Below are 17,485 nucleotides of genomic sequence, written 5' to 3' on the forward strand. Positions count from 1 at the left end.
TAAATTATTAATGTCAGAGCATCCCCCCACACACATTGCACTCTTAATGTGGCTGCTGAAAGACATTAAATATACAGCAATCTTTGTCTGGCTTCACCGTGGATCAATTTAGATGACTACAGAAATAACACGGAGAGAAAATAGGGATGCTAGCCACAGAGTAAGGAGACACGGGTGAAAGAGAGACAGAGAAGGGTGCATTAGTCATTTGGCTTTCACTTTTTCCTGTTATTTCTTTGAATATAAATGTCATGCAGTGGCAGGTAGAGCAGGAACGAAATATGGACAAATTTGCTTCTGAAATGACAGAACTTAAGCATGTGTCTCTGAATCGTTCCCTTTCTTTGTATCCCATATTTTAGTCAGTTGTAAAGCGAAGCTGTAAAAGACAATGACTTTTAAAAATCCAAAAGCCATTTTTTGTTTGGAAGCATTAACATGGTGTTACATTGGCTCAACACATCCGCTAACTAGTAGAAACAAAGCATCATTTTCTAATGCTTTCCTAAACAGAGCTAGGTGCAGCTCTCATTACTTTCTTCCCAAATGTTCCACTTAAATTGCTTTCTGGTTAAAGACTTTTAAAACTAAATAGCACATTCTTCTTCTTAACTATGAAAATTGAATCAATCAGCGATAAAACCGACTTGACTTGGTCTAGTGTGAACAGTATCTAACGGTTTCTAATGTTGGCTAATGTTGATATTGCTTTGTAACTGGCATTCATGCTCACGTTACTAACTTAACCATCTAGGAAGCCATTGACTATTGGTCTGATGACAATATAGCCTCTAGAGGCAACGGGCACATTTTCGGCGGGTTCTGGTGTGGCCATTGGTTATCTGGATCAGGAGGTGCTCTCAATTGCTTCATTGTTGACAGTCCTATTAGATCACATTTTGGCCAGTTTTGCTTTGCCTACTTTGCATTCAAAATGGTTTGTTTTGTGCATAGTAGAAAAGCTTTTTCAGATTGGATTAGTCAAAAAAGTCGAACTATAAACAGATACCGAAATCTTTAAAGCTTGAATGAATCTGTACCTGATGTAAGCAGTACTTTGTTAGCAGTGTAATTGCTAAATAGAGTAGGTCTACACAACAAGATTTTGACTTATTTGGTGCTATTTTCTCAGTGGATCCATTTTACAAATAGTTTCTAGCGAAGTACATTGGCTCAGCACTAACGAAAAATCAACTACTTTCATTTCACTAGTTTTATTGAATAAGATAAAATCAGAAGAATTCCTGATGAAATTCCCCAGTCCTTGGGGCTGAAGCTTTGTAGTCAGAATATAACATGTCAGATGCTTCAATTAATGCTTTTGCACAATTAAAAAAAGAGTGTTGTCAGCTAAAAGACGTGGACTCTATACAAAGAAACAACAATGCGTACAAAGGAACAAGTAATTCTTTCCAAGCACGGCTGAGTGTGGTCTGTGTTTGTAAGGCCTCTTCATGAGAGCCTTTCATCCCTGTTCCTCAAAGGACACAATAAAGCTGTCAGTCAGCGTGTCAGTCAGTCAGGACGCAGCCCGGTCTGTAATGCTTTGGACTGGGACTCTGGTGGATGCTCCATATCTGACATGAGCGCCCTCTCACGATGATGGAGCCAGGGTCTCTTGCGATGTGGCGACTGTGAATGGGTGGCAGAGATGACCCTTCTCTCTCAGTTGCTCAGCTTCAAATATGTGGCTCCGTCGCAGCAGGCATCTGCCCGGCGAGCGCGAGGAGGGGGGGTGGCGAGTTGCTGACACCTGTCTCTCCCAGGACGAGCCCGCCTTTGTGACGCGGTAGAGTCTGGGTAGGCTGTCGGGACAGGCCCGAGACAGAAATGACAGGGCCGCTGACAAGGGCCAGGCTGCATGCTGAGAGCAACACTGCAGTCCAACACAAACAAGATTCCTGCTCTCCTCACTGGCTCTGCAGCGAGGCCCACAGCTGGCAGCTGAGAAGCCTCAGGCACTGAAAGCAACGCTGTGAGCCACTGACTCCCCAACAATGCTAATCACTGTTGCATGGTCGGACCTCCAAAACACAAACACAGAAAATCAAACGCAGCTTCGACTGTGTGTTAGTGGCAAGACTTCAAACTCAGCAGACACAGGCGCGGCGGATCTGTTCATTATGTCATTCCTGCTTGGCAAGCTCATACTTCTGAGCCCCGTTCGAAAGCAGACGCCACTTAATTGTTATCAGGTCTGTGTTGAGGCAGTCTGAGCAGAGACACTGATAAAGAAAACTCCCCTGGAGATGATGAGACTTCTCACAAATAGCTGCAGAACCCAACACGTTATGGATATGGAGGAACCGTGGAGGGTGTGGAGGCATCAACTCGCCTTGCTCACTGACCACAGTTAGAAATATGTGACTAATTGGCCTAGTTTCCCTTTTAATTAATCATGCTTCGCTGACAGCTACCTGTACCACACATCATCATTAGTCAAGAGGAGAGCAAGTCCCAGCCCTGTGTGATAAGAGAGGAGGATACACCTCATCAACTCATTTTACCCTATTTATTTGCAAACAATCAAAGAAGAAATATGTAACACCTTCATCTTCGCCTTGTTTAAAGGAGCCGTCTACGGATAGGATTGGGCGATCACAATATATACTGGGGGACAGTATCATTTTATCAAAATTGCTACATACTTTTTAAAAACATAACACATATACTGCAAAGGAAGTTATGTTATGAAAGGATACTGGGCCTGATTTTGATGAAACTTGTTGGTATGGGCCAAGAAGAACTCCAAGAAGATTCCAATCACAGGCATTTCTTTCATTTGTATACATGAGCACATTTGTGCTGCGTTTAGCTGGCGTCAGGATGAATGACAACAAAGAGTTCCAGAAAATGCATGTGAACATCCCCTCCACTCTGAACAACAACTCAGAAAAGACTTGCTGGGTTAACATCATATAACAAAGAACCATTCTGGATGAAAGCTAATGTTGGGTTGAAGGGTTAGGATACAGCACATCTGTACAACTAGGGTTAGGGTTATATCCATTAACCTGGATATATTTTCAAAAACTATTAGAATGATGTTAAAATATGGGTTAATCTAGCTGATTGTGTAATGTTTATTCTTTTAAAACGTATTTTTCCTGAGCGCCTACCCATTTATCCGTCCCGTAATTCGGTTCTGCTTAAAAAATGAAATGGTTTCTTCCTTGGCCCATGCTAAACCTTTCCAATAGGTTTAATGGCAATTGGATCAGTAGTTTTTCCTTAACCCTGCTGACTATCAGACGAATGAAACAACAAACTGAACCAAAGGCATTACTTCCTTGGCCAAGGTAGTTGTAATAAACTGAAATGATCCTTTAAAAAAAGCATTCAAACCAAATCCCAGGATCTAAATGACCTCCCTCTGCATTATTACATTCAATCGTTATTTGGAAAACCATCTGTGCGCCTCCCTTCAGCCTCATTCAGAACGAAGGGATGAATTTAATTAGAGGGTAACTCTGTCCACAGAATGCTCAATAGAAACGCACATGTGTCACAACAAAAGTCATTGTTCCAGTCCCTCACAGAGAGCTGATGCTGCCTCTCAGGACTCAGGAAGCCCGCAGATGATTGACAGCTCCATCTTTATAGGGGCCATCCAACAAAAAGGCCAACCCCACCCACTGGGCTGAATGGAGACCGGCGGTTAAAAGAGATTGGACAAATAATATTAAAAGACCCATCTTAAAGACAAATGGGAAAAAAACGACACACATTCCCGCTTTGTGCCGAGGAATACTGATCCTAGGCGAATTCTAATTGGACTCATTGTTAATCACAGTGAGCTCGGGTTTTTCCTTCCACGCAGGCATTTTAACAACTCCCCATATGTTGTTTAATGCAACGTTATTTGGTCTTATCTGACTCATAAAGGGATAATTACCACTTTCATAAGGCAATAAACACCTTGTTACATTCAGGAGGTTGTATCCAGACATCATGTAGCCAGGATGTGGTGGGAAGGTGCAAATAAACACACTGGAAAACTGCCTCGCTTCCATTTGCAGAGGGAGGATATTTGAGGTGAGATAGACTACATGCATGTGGATGGAGGTTTGATGGATATCATCTGAAACATACCAAAAAAAGAGCTGGTAGGGTAATGGCCCGCCTGAACTCACACAAATAAATGTTCCACAGCCTGTGCTGACATAGTTAAAAATGAAGAGAAATGTGGCTATGTAAAATTCTCTACAAGCTGTTAATATTTCATGAGTAGCCATTCTGACACTGACAGTATATACCTAATTTGTATGGCACGCAAGTAAAGGGGATGGGAACAGATGGGGGGGTTGAAGAGACATGGGATAAATGGGAAGATATATGGGATTGAGGTGGAAAAGCGTCTCCAAAAAGACTTCAGCATGAGCAGAGCGCGCTGTCAGTGACATTTTTGGAAGTCAGCATAGTACAAAGAACATTTGAAATGGGCCATTTAACAGCACTGTACTCCACTCCCAGCCGATGCCACCATTTGCATACTTCATATCAGATGAAGATGGATGGTGAAAATCAATGTCACTGAGATGAGCGTTTTATCAAGGTTACGCTATCCTCCAAAGTCCTAAAACCTCTTTATCTCATCTCTGTTGTTGGAATATTCACTTATCAACACAATCTCTGTACAGCAGCCATGTGCATGCATCAGCAGGAGAACAATGTCAGGGTGGCCAGTTGGCTTCTAGAACCAAAACTAATGACTAGTGTGACTATAAATTATCTCCCAATTAATTAATTTGATTGATTCATTTTCGTTTCGTGCAAAGAATTTCCCAAAAATAACTCTGTTTCATTGTTGATGCTCTTCGAATGCTTATTTTGTTCACCAACAAGTGAGTGAGTATCTTTATGGATTACACTTTTGTCCATCAATAAATCAACTAAATGTCTGACTATTGTAGCACGCTTGGTATTTAATGTTTGATCTTTGTGACAATAAATCCAGTAATTGTGCCAATTACAATGAATGGCAGGATCTATAGCAGGCTTTATGTTTTTAGATCATATAAACGTTATCAACATTACAGCAGAATGTTAAGACGTAACGTAAAACTGTTCATCCTGTGTCAAAGTCACGTTTAAAAGTTTGTTTGACTCATCAACCCATCCGAATCCGTGTACTAAGTCACTTCCTTCCGCGCCCCTTATTTTAACTGCTAATTTCGTCGTATGGATTTGCATTGGAACTTCTTGTATATATATATATATATATATATATATATATATATATATATAGTCTCAGCCCTGGTAAATCAAAGGAAATACTATCTTGATTCCTCAAATATTATATACAGACGGAGCTTCTATATAGCTTCTATAGTGGGTCCTTGGTCGGACCTCAGCAGGTCTTTGTTTCTAATGTCAGTCTCATATTATTATAGCATGCTTTTGTACCACTGTGTGGTTTTTCACTGTTGCTTATTGTCCCACTTGATGGAGCAGTAACTCCGTGGAACAATAGTAATGTCTCCATTTGACCCCCTCCTAGTCTCTAACACCGATCATATCACAACCTGTGCTCTTCAGTCGTGTTTGGGGAAACATCATTACACGTCTCAGGCTACAGGAGCCTTCCCTTTGTCCGCATGATTAGCTCCTGGTTCCTCATTACGGAGGTGAGGCCTGGACTTCCATTTCAAGCCTTCGTGACTCCCACCTTCAGTCCACTAGTCATAAAAATGTCACGGCAGCTATAGACCACAGACCACTGAGATCTAACAGGAATCCCACGCTCAGGGCCAGACCCGGACACGGACACCGGCCACAGTTTGGAGGTCAGTAAGGCGTCTCTGCGTGGGACTTCTCCCCATGCTCACCCTCTCCACCCTGAAAGTGACCTCTGCCAAGTGCACATCCTCCGTTAACTCTCTGGGTTACGGTTGCACCGCGGAGAGAGAATGACAGACCATTTATAAAAGAGGAAGGGGAGCAAACTACAGTAAGCATCAGCTATTCCTGGAGGAGGATGTGTGCAAGTAACAAAGAGCTGTCAGACTCTAACAGGTCCTCAGTGAAGTCAAATTGCTTAAAAAATGAATAAAAGGCTCCAATGCATAGAAATTCCAAATTCTGTGCCCCCGCCTGCTGGGACCCCCGCTGACGCCCAGACGATCACTCTCCACACTTTAAGTTCCTCACCATGTCTCTGGTGTCGCTGCTGGGAAGGCGTCCAAAAACCACGATGCATTTCTGCTATGGAACATTTGTTTCCTTTCGGGGAGGCGCGGGGCCCCAACATGCTCCTACATTTTTCTGTGCTGCCACATTGCATGACAGTTTATTTTGGGAAGCGCATGGTTGGCACCTGAGACACAAAGCTGACAAAGCACTCGGTGTCACTTCAATGAGGCCAGTTGGTGCCATAACAATGCCTCTGGCCGTGCAGAGCTACAACATGGACAACACCGCGCACAATCTCTTGGCAAAGACTCAGAGGAGGCATCAGCTGTTTGCACAATTTCATCTTCAGAGGGGGAGAAAGCAACACACAATCTCTAAATCTGAGAGCTGCAGGAGGGATCCACCTCAGATTATTGGAGTTTAATAAAAGCTGAGCTGCTCTGATGGACTGTTCGCCAGGTCGGGTGCTAACCTGGCTTCAGCCCAATGCATGCTGGGAATACATCCAGCTAATCTAGCTCCAGTTATAAGAATAACATGGTAAGGCAATAGCTGGACAAATGAAAACCTCTGAATAGTGGAAAAGAGCTTCAAGAATTAACAGTAGAGACATCTCCTGTTGCATTCATACTCCCTGAATTTTGAAGTATTATTACAGATTGAATATTTATATATAAATAATATATTTTGTAATATAATATAATTATATAATATCAGATCAGATATGATGGTGAAAAAACACATAAAATGTGCATTTTTATTTAACCTTTTATGAATTATTTGTACTTCAGTATGAATATAACTATTAACTTGATTATCAATAAATCTGTTAATAATATAAAATATATATATTCACCAGAGTTTCTCAAACACAAGGTTAATTAAATATCTCTGTTTATCCAGAAGCATAGATATATATTTTAATGATAAAGAACCAAAAAAAGGGAAATCTCAATATTAATGAGGCTAAAAAAAGCATTTTCTCCAATTTTTGCATAGACATTACTTTATTACTTTATTAGTCAATTATCAATATAGTTGGAGATCATTTCTTTGTCTATCAATTAAGATCATTCAACTCATTGTCACAGCTCTGAGTATCAGCAAAAAATCGTAAATTAGGATATACGACCACATTTTGAAACTAGCTTGAGATATCCGTCACAGTCACAGCAATATAACAAGACTGATATTGTCCTACATAACCAACAGTAGTTGATGTCAGTAATGCACTCGTTCATTACAGTAATGAATGGTGTGAACTACAGTGAGGATATAGACACTGTTACATTTTTGGCATTTCTTCATTATAATCGTCCTTCAGAGTGTGTTTTCATCGCAGCCGGTGGAATGACAAAGACATGAGTAGCTGCATTAGCATTAGCTCGGCCAATTATGAGCCTTGGCGGGATGCTTAATGTAGCTCTGTGAGGGGGGGGGGATTGCTGCTGAGATGAGAGTCAGCAGCTCGTGGATAGATGCCGCTGCTGGCAGTTAGAGAAATTAAAGGAATACTGAAGAAACACAGATTTGGACTGGGATTAAACATTGTATAAAATACTCATGTGATAACTTCACGACCTTTGACTTCAGTTGTGGTTATGTTAAAATACTACATGTTGTATAAATACACTACCTGCCACACACACTCTGAAGTGGAGAGTGAACACATATCCTGTTTCTCATAATGCAGTTGAGATAAGATTACAGGCAGTTTAAAAAACACCCCCCCCCCCCCACACACACACAGACACACACACACACACACATATTTGTACTATAAAGTGACAGAGCAACTGTTTTGCTGTGTTAAATATCAGATGCAAATGAAAAGAGAAAATCTATCATGACTCTAATGTGGCCTGATAGGAGGGGGCGCTCTCCTCTGAGGAGCGGTGTGAGGAGGGTGATGTATGGAGGAGCTGGATGAGAGGTGAAAAGCGTAGCGAGACGGACGAAGGGAGGGGTGGATTGCTGGGAGGGAAAGGGGGGGGGGGGTGCAGTCCTGCCTGACTCCTGAGAGCCCCGGGCAAAAGTGGAATAAATGTTGATTAGTGTTGATTTTGTCCAACGAGCACCCGGCAACTGACAGTGGGACTAAGCTGCAGCGAAAGGGAACCATTAATCTTGGTCTGGTTTAAGTAGTGTATATTAATTTGTGTCATTTCCACTACGTGGAGAGAGGCCACTCTCTCTCTCTCTCCCCCCCTCTCTCGTCTCTTTCTCTCCCTCACAGTGTTTGAAAGCCGTGCAGCCGAGCCTCCGTCACACACACCGTACAGTCGGAGCCTGGAGGTGGCGTCAGCGGGGGAAAGTGGAGGAAATGAGATTCCAAACACTACATTATGGAAAATGAACTCCTGGGGGGTTGGTATGGCAACCACAACCAAATGTGCCATTGCATGTTCAATTTAACGTGCATAACAAATTTGCAGACTTGATTAAATTCGTAACATATTAAGGAGGGCCGTGTATAAAAAGAACTGTGTGCCTGCAGCGGGTGAGATTGCACAGAACGGGAACATAAATGGCAGAACTGATATTTAAGCAGTGCGTCGCACAGGAGTCGACGTGCCTGTAAAAGATTGAGCCCCGCGCTCTTTTACGAGTCTACTCGGATCTCGCCTTCGTTCTGTAATCTCCACTCTGGCAGGGCTGCTCACAGCTAAATGTAATTTTTCTACAAGGTGCATTCCAGTGGCCTTCAGCCAAGAGGGGAAAAATCATTCATCAGTTCAGGAAATTCTGAAAATATACCAGTTAAAAATACAAAAACAATGCAGCGGGAGGATGGGAGTTTCACTGTACAGAAACTTCTCTCGGGAAAGACAAAAAAAAAGATCACTTTCCTCATACTTGTGATGTCAGGGTTAATTAACAAATGGCGGCACAGTAAGATTCCTATAATTAAGCTCGTTAATATGATTAACATGTATCAATTAGGCGACTGACAATTTGCATAATGTATAATGTAAGCACATTGTTCTATACTGTAATGGTATTAACACACCATTTACAATGCTGTCACTGCTTGATGATTCTGTGATTAGGATTCTGCATCAAACAGTCCTGCTTCACCGGCTGAATCTAAACCTGGTCCTAGAGCAGAATCAGACTTCAGAGGTCCGCTGTCTCTCGGTGGGTGATTGGACAGAGATTGGGGAAACAGCTGTGGCCGAGAGCCTGCTGTATCAGCACGGAGGAGGAAGGACAAGAGGAAGACAAAGCTCCACGTATCAGAGTGTGTGTGTGTGTGTGTGTGTGTGTGTGTGTGTGTGTGTGTGTGTGTGTGTGTGTCCACCGAGAGGCAGCCTCACACAGCTCGCTATCAGACAAGCTAACACACTCCTTCACTGTCTGACAATGAGTCAACAAGCCCAGAACATCAACACATGCTCATAAAATGGATTTTTGAATTACATTAGGATTCCTTTCATCCTCTATCACAACATCCAGGCAGTGGTTTTACACTTTCGGTCGTTCAAAGAAGTCACCTTTGACTTTGAGGAATTCTAAGTGTGAACATTTTTAAGTTTCTCAATAAGTTTGGACACTGTAGATGGTAACAGTTATTCATGAAAATAATTCAGATTATTGGCCAATGTTTCTTTAATGTTTATTTTCAATATCAATCAAGTTGTTAATGTCAAGCTGATTGATCGCTTTTAAATGTGAAAGTCAATTACAATTTCAAAAAGTCCAAAGGACATTTCTTTAAAAAAAATTGCTAAAGGTAGGGTAGGTAAGAATGGAGAAACCAGCTCGAGTGCGCTAGAATTTGAAAGTACGCAGCCGAAAAAAATCTACCCCTTCTTTCAGACTTCCTTACAGAGCCCCTCCTCCAACACACACGAACGCGCACATGACCAATGAGGGCACGAGATAAGTTTGTGCACGAGATGGAAGGCTGACAGGCAGGTAGGCCATCCAGTTATTTTAGCCGGGCCGGCTCAGATGATTGGTCGTGCTTTTTACAGTATTACGGCTTCCACAGATGATATTTTTTTATGTATTTATTGTCAATGCATTTAATGTATTCATTGCTATCGGGATGTTAAGAGCATTCCATGGAATATAACTAAAAGTGTTTCTGAAGTGAATTACATACCCCACCTTTAAGCTGTAGGAATTTGAATTTAACTGATACAGAAAATGTATCGTCAACTATTTGAAAGAATTGACACATTTTTACGTATTTAAAATATTTGTGTGTGTGTTATTTTAAAAGCAAAAATGACTAAATGTGGTACCAGGTTCCTAATAGTGAGAATTGGCAACTTTTCTTGAAATGTGAATCTCAATCACACAGAGTTCAAATGTCTAGTCTTTAATATTATTGGCATTTTTTTAGAAGTTAAAGCAAAAAACAAGCTCTCCTCTCAATGTGGTGACTATTTTCCACAGTTATTCATAATTTATAGACCAAACCATGAATTTAATAATCTGGAAAATAATTTTCAAAGATAATCGATATTGAACAAATGTTTGTTAACAGCCTGACTTACAATCCAAAATATATTAAGTTTAAAATGATATACAGCAAAGAGAGCCAGAAACAAAACACTTAGGGTGTTCCTTTAATCATGACTCATCAAAACTTTAAGGATTCATTTTAGGTCAATAGACAAATGAATTAGTGGGCTAATTGTTTGACCAGTGGGCTACCTGATCCCCATGAGGTGCACACACAGTGACGGGCAGCCTGTAAAACACACAGGCAGACGGCGGGCGTCTGAATGGACGAGTCGATGTAGTGAAGGCTTCCAAGCACCTTCCATAATCAGACCTCTGGCTCATTTCATCTGTCAAACACTCCTCGCTGCCCTCCGTAAAACACCCTATTTTCACCCTTCAAGAAATAACATTACATCACTCGGCCAGTCATTTTTATAAATGGAGGATCCCTTAGGCCTGAAACCTTACACTACACAAACACGGGGCCACAAGAAAGCTGGCCTTTTGTTGAGGTTGAGGGAAAAAAATTAAACAGCAAGTCAGAGCAGCACATTTACTGAGCCGCTCAGTCAAGGAGTGGTTCTGTTTGACACTGCCGAGATTTATGATGTTGGTGAAGTGTTTACAGAGGTCAAGGCGGCTCATTTTCCAAATCAGTTTGTCATGCATTTGCTTATCTAAAGAGGCCTTTTCATCAATCATAAAAAACTGATGGTGAGGAGAAAACTGTTAAAAGTATCAGTGTTTTTACAAAGATATATTACACATAGAGAACACTTGGATTAGGTTGTTAGATATTTACCAGCCTGTTACCTTCAGTTAGTGGAAGGGTTAGGTTTCACGGGCCAATAGCAGCGGAGTCAAATAGTTTGGATATATTTTTGGAACGTCTCCTAACAGAGCGTTGCCGGGACCGACAAAACAAAACAAGCCGCACTGTTTTTACCTTTGCTCCACATTTTGGACAATATTTAATATGCTTTATATATTTTTACGCTTCATCTCTTCTTAGGAATGCCACACACACAAACATGCACGGTGTCTGACAGGATTCCTTTGAAGTAAAAAAGACAACCCAAATATGCCTGGAATGAAACCGGGAAAAGACGGTTTCTGTCAGAATAAGAATTTTAAAAAAGCGAGCGTGGTTTAAATAAAGTGTTCCTTCCTCTCGAGTGTTGCTGCACCATTGTTTGTTTATACTGCACAATATTTCTGTTGGCCATCCCTCACTCCAGCCCAGTAAAAATACACAGAGGGGGTCAAGAGTTCAAGCCCTAGATCAACACTGGCATTGTTCCTGCAGGTGCTGTCAGCCGCTGCGGGGCCGAAAATATACACAAGCAGCTACACTGTGAGGATACACTCTGAGGATACACTCTGAGGATACACACTGAGGATACACTCTGAGGATACACACTGAGGATACACTCTGAGGATACACACTGAGGATACACACTGAGGATACACTCTGAGGATACACACTGAGGATACACACTGAGGATACACACTGAGGATACACACTGTACATGCTACAGCTGAAACTGTTGGACTACATGCACTCTGAAATATTTAAAGGAGGGAACGTTGGTAGGACAGGACGCTTTGTTTCTTCGGACCAGGTTCTATCACTCAAATACCGTTATAATTCCAATAGCAAGAAAAACAAAGTTACATTTTTGATTCTTTCAGCCATCTCTCAAAGCCTTAATGTAACGTCAGTATATAGAACCTGAAGAAGATACTTTTGTTCATAGAGTACAGAACTGCAACCATTGCAGATGGAAATGAGCTTTTAGCTATAATATAGCATCTTTTCTCTCTTTGAGAATAATGTGTTTTTATGCATGGTCCTTGTTTAATAAAGACATCATTAAATAAAAACAAGTGAATCCACAGAAGATGTATTGGCCACTGTTTTAATTGTTAATCTTAAGTCATTTAAATAAAGTTCAGTTTTTAGTTATTCTTTTCATGGAAAAATGGCAGAATACTGTTTTCAGCCACACAAACGTCTTTCTCTTTTTCTTCGTTTTATATCATATTAAAATGAATACTTGAAAAAGTTTGACCGACAAAACAACTCACTTTTGTGCAAGCATATTTTTGGTATTTACAAACCAAGAAGACAATATCATCAATAATAAAATTAACCGTTAGTTTCAGCAAACTTCAAAACGACCAATACTACGATACAACCGACTTCCCAACATCAGAATAATTAGAACCTCCATTGACCCTCACAGCTGTCATTTAACTTCCAGACATCCATACAACTTCAAGTAAAAAGCACATGAGAATAAACACGTTTTATCCTCGTCAGTCATTTTAATAGATAATAATTCATTCCCAAAGGAGAGCAATCTAGAGGGAGCAACAAGCTGCGACTATTTTAAAAACATTCTACACAAGTCAGTTTATATCGAACTATTTCAGAGACATGAGCAAAACAATACTGACAACGTCCGACTGTGAGCCTCAGCACCCTGAGGTCAGCAGGAGGGTGCTGGTCACATGTGCATCATTCCTTATCAGGCTCTATCTGTGAGGAGCGGACCTAATGAAGCACAACATTCATATCATGACTTTTTCACGAGAAGTTGTGTTTTTTGACCGACGTGATATGTGGACCTGGATCTTTTTAACAGTATTTACAGGAAGTGACAGCAAAGCCACCGCTTTGGGTATGGAAAAGGTTGAATAAGTGTTTTAACTCACAACTTATAGAGATATGATTTACCGTAGCCAATGCTTTAACACAAATGAATGTAACACAAATTTAACAAACCTTTAAAATAAATATTAAATTAATAAATCCAAAAATGACCAGAATAAGAGTCAGTGGAGTATAATTCCATCTCAGATCATAGAAATAACATCTAGATATTTTAGTAACCAATAACCATGAATACTACATCCTAACATCAACACTAAACTCTATCTATGTCCTGCTGGTTGATAATAAGATAAGATGGATCTTTCTTTATCCCATTGGGGAAATTCAGGAGTTAAAGCAGCAACAGAGTGAGAGTGAAAAACAGGACAGTACAGATTCACACAAGGTAAAACACAATACTAAAATGTAAATTAATTAATATAGTAAATGTTAAACTATATATATATTTGGGTTCGGATAATGTGTTTCTATATGTAGAAGCTGCTGTAACAACTGTATTCAAATATTTAATCTGCACGCCCTTTTGTTGCAGAAATGACAGATGAATAAAATGCTTTTGGCAATGACTTCCTTTTTTACCTTGCGTATTTATTAATTTGCACCATCCCATCTCTGAAGTAAACCAAACTAAGTGAAAGTGTCTGAACTGTTTCTCACTAGAACAAAGCAGATGAATAAAGTTTCCACAAACAGGACAGCAGATCTCCAGTGTAACGCTCCTGAGCTGCACCTCAGTATTTATAGGTTGCCAGCAGAAACAGAGAAGAATGGCTTACAGGCAGGAAGGGTCCAGGCTACTTTGTACTCTCAGCAGAGCCGAACTTTGGATGAACTCCGAGGAGCGCCAGGGAGTAAAACACTATGCATAACTGTGTCACTCCCCCTCCTAAAAACCTACCAAGACAACAGAGGGCTTCAAAAGGCCCCCCCTCCGCTCCCTCCTGAGGCAGGGGCCGACTCAATATGAACTGCCGTGGTGAACTTCCATGGAAACCTCAGTGAGAGCTTCCATGAAGCACCAGAAACAACACAACAAAGGTCAAGTATGAAGAGCAACTTTAGAGGAAGCAACATCTTCCTCATCCTCATCCTTTCCACTCGATTTCACATGCTAATGAGTGTGAAACACGCAGAAAGCAACGCCATATCTCAGCAGTGTAACTTCTGAAGAGTCCTATCAGTCTAAAGACAGGAAATAAAAAGATGAGCTATCAGTCTGAAGTGCACTGAATTCCATCTGTGCCAATTTCAGAAATGTCACAAGGAAACTGATTTGGAAACATGACTTACGCCTCCTGAGTTACGTTATTTCTCTACTAGCAATTATTCTGCTGACACGCTCCCTCACAACCGCTTTAATAGAGAGACACAATACGCAATAGAAAGAGACGTATTCACCAGAGTTGACAGTTAGCTCACAAGGGGAGACATCAACATGCTTGTGACCATTTTATTCTCTATTATTGCACAATAGCATTACAACAAAAAAACTCATTCTTATTTTGACATGATAATTGATAAGGACCGCTGGAAGTAATTGTCCACAGTTCCTTTTGTGAAAGAGTTAAAAACGACTTTATGAGCTACAGGAGGAAACACGTGTCAGGGACATTTATATTCTGGATTGTGTTGTGACGGCATATCCTACACCAGGTTCTGCTCAGATCTGATGAGCAAATTACCCTTTCATGGTCAGATAGCCCGCACAGAGCTGCTGGGGTTTTTCTAGCTACCATTAGTGAGGAATAGTGTGTGTGTGTTTCACCTTGTTAAGGAGTATTTCTACTACAGTGTGGTATTTCTTGTTATAGAGCAGAATGAATGTGAACGTACCTGTTTTCTCTTTGATTTCACACAAGACATTGAAAAGAGCTGGCTTCATTCTGTGACAGTTCAGAGCGTGTTTCCTGCAACACAAGAGTGGCCTCATCATCATCACACACACACACTCACACACACACTACATCTAAAACATCTAAATTATGGACAAGGCTGCATGCTAACCATTTTTTTTAACATTTTAGATAAATGCTGAAGTACAATTACAGATACAAATTATAATAAATAAATACAAATTGTTTATTAACATCTCTATGTGTTCACATGTTCTCCAAGTGAACCCTTTTCATTAGATATATCTGGTGTTCTGTGGTTTAAAAAAATGCATAGATTACTGCTTTTTTGACCAACTTTATTAATAATATTTGAAATGTCAGCTTTACTCAATTCAGAGGATTACACAAAATGTAATAATTGAGTATCAAAAATAAGGGAATATATTTGCTGTAAACAAGCGTAAAGACACTTTAAAGTCAGTAATTATATTTCAAATTTAGAAGAAATATTTTTATTTGGTTTTGTGAATGCACCTTGACTTTATTAAAGTTATTTAAAAATGCAGTCCGTGGGCGACACGTTGGCATCTGACAGTAATATACTTAAATGTTCTCTTCCAGGAGCGACTTATTCCTGTGGAGTGTGCGGGCATGCCATCGTCAGTTTAATCGGCTCAACGCTCTGCAAACCCATTATTTCTACACTCCCATTTACAATCCACTTTATTGCAGATTTAAAAAATCTAAAATATATTTTCTAGTTTTTCTTCCCCCTTCTTTTTTAATGTGGGCATAGTTTTTGCCGCCTCTCCCCGGATGGACATGTTTACCTGGCTTGCGCTTCGTCCAGGCTCTGGTCCGTGATGGTCATAATTTGCTGTAAAATGTCTCCAATGTCCTGTTTCCTCCCGTCGCCGTCCGACCCTCCGGTGCCTTCCTGCATGTGCTGCGGCAGGCCGGGGTGCCCTGCCATGCCTACCCCGGAGTGAGAGTGCATCAGCCGCGTCTGCTCGTCCATCTCTTCCTCGCTCTTATCTAATTCTCAGTGGAGCTCTCGCTGCTGAAATCCTGCAAAAATGCATAAAAAGGAGGAAAAAAAGAAAGGGGAAAAAAATCCCAGTGGTGTTTAAAATATTTGCGCCCGGTGGTTCCTCGCTGCTTGTGGCGCGGGGGTGCGTATGGGGGGGAAAGCGGAGATCCGAGCCCTCTTGCTCTGGCTGCCTCTCTCTCAGCTGGTCGGAGCAGAATGTGAAATCTGATCTGAAGAGCTGCTGCCTTCACTGAGAGCGGGGTGTGCGTAAAGAGGCTGCTGAACATGAACTGGGACACGTTTCTCTTGTAATGTGGCGCAGTGATCCCGCTCCTCCTGCCAAATTACAATAAAAAAAGTGGTTGTGAGAAATAAGAAGTGTGGATTTATTTCACTCACTCCATCCCCCTTTTGCTTTTGTCATGTACAGTACAGGCTGGAGCATGAGGCAGACTCCGCCTCCGCGACATGATTGGGAATATCAGACCATTTAGCCCCACCTTGAGGTGCCTCTCATGAAACGTCGATCATTGCACAGTAAAGGTGGATGCAGAGGAGAGGCGGGAGATGTGGAAGACTCTACGGAGTGATGAATAGAGACTCAACTCCAAATAAATAAGAGAGGCTGACACCGAGGGTCTGCTCCAGTCCCCCCCTCTGACCCCAGCAGGAGCACCCAGGCAGGGGCGGTTCAAGACCCATTTTACTTGTGGGGCCATGCTGGGGCCGGTTATTTTAAGAGGGACAAACTGATAAACTGAAACGTTGACTTTAATTAAATGTATTATGTACAACTGTAGGTTAGTTGAAATCAATAATATTAAGTTGAACCAAATATTTTTGTTTCTAAACTTAATATTATCGCCTTCAACTTACCTAATAGAGTTATGTGTAATCTGTTGACATAATTTAATTAAAGTCAACATATCAATTTTTTCAGTGCATATTTAATGAGGGACAAAAGAGACAGTGACAGTGTTCAGCATTTTAATTTGTATGACGTCATAGCGCACAAAACAACACATACAATATTATTGGTGGGTTTTTTAGTGACAGAATTGAAGTAGTCAATTTTGTATTAAATTATATTACGGTAAACAAAATACATTCCAGATAACTTCAGCTAGCTACAGCACAATGCTACCTACAATCAGAGTTGGGTGTAACGCGTTACAAAGTAACGCGTTACTGTAATAATATTACTTTTGTCGGTAACGGAGTAGTGTAACGCGTTACTTTTATAATTCAGTAATCACACTACAGTTACTAACATTGCCCCGACACGCGTTACTTCGTTACTTTTATAAAATCAGTCATAATCACACTGACAGACAAGAGGGGTTTCCGCCGCAGGTT

At 41.0% G+C, this 17,485-nt stretch overlaps 1 protein-coding gene across 4 annotated transcripts in view; it reads right to left on the bottom strand.

Annotated features, from left to right (window-relative positions):
- LOC117490970 (pre-B-cell leukemia transcription factor 1) overlaps positions 1-16,475 on the bottom strand; it is a 65,229-nt gene extending 48,754 nt beyond the window's left edge. For 3 of the 4 annotated variants that reach the window (XM_034140765.1, XM_034140767.1, XM_034140766.1), the window contains exons 1-2: positions 15,930-16,117; positions 15,098-15,171 (exon numbers count right to left, since the gene is read on the bottom strand). In XM_034140765.1, the coding sequence (XP_033996656.1) occupies positions 15,098-15,171; positions 15,930-16,117 (262 nt within the window). Of the gene's footprint in view, positions 1-15,097; positions 15,172-15,929 lie in introns of all 4 variants that reach the window. The other variant, XM_034140764.1, reaches the window with a different exon arrangement.
- Between the last annotated feature and the right edge of the window lie 1,010 nt (positions 16,476-17,485).

The sequence above is a fragment of the Trematomus bernacchii genome, unplaced genomic scaffold (genome assembly GCF_902827165.1).
Source record: "Trematomus bernacchii unplaced genomic scaffold, fTreBer1.1, whole genome shotgun sequence".
Taxonomy (NCBI): domain Eukaryota; kingdom Metazoa; phylum Chordata; class Actinopteri; order Perciformes; family Nototheniidae; genus Trematomus; species Trematomus bernacchii.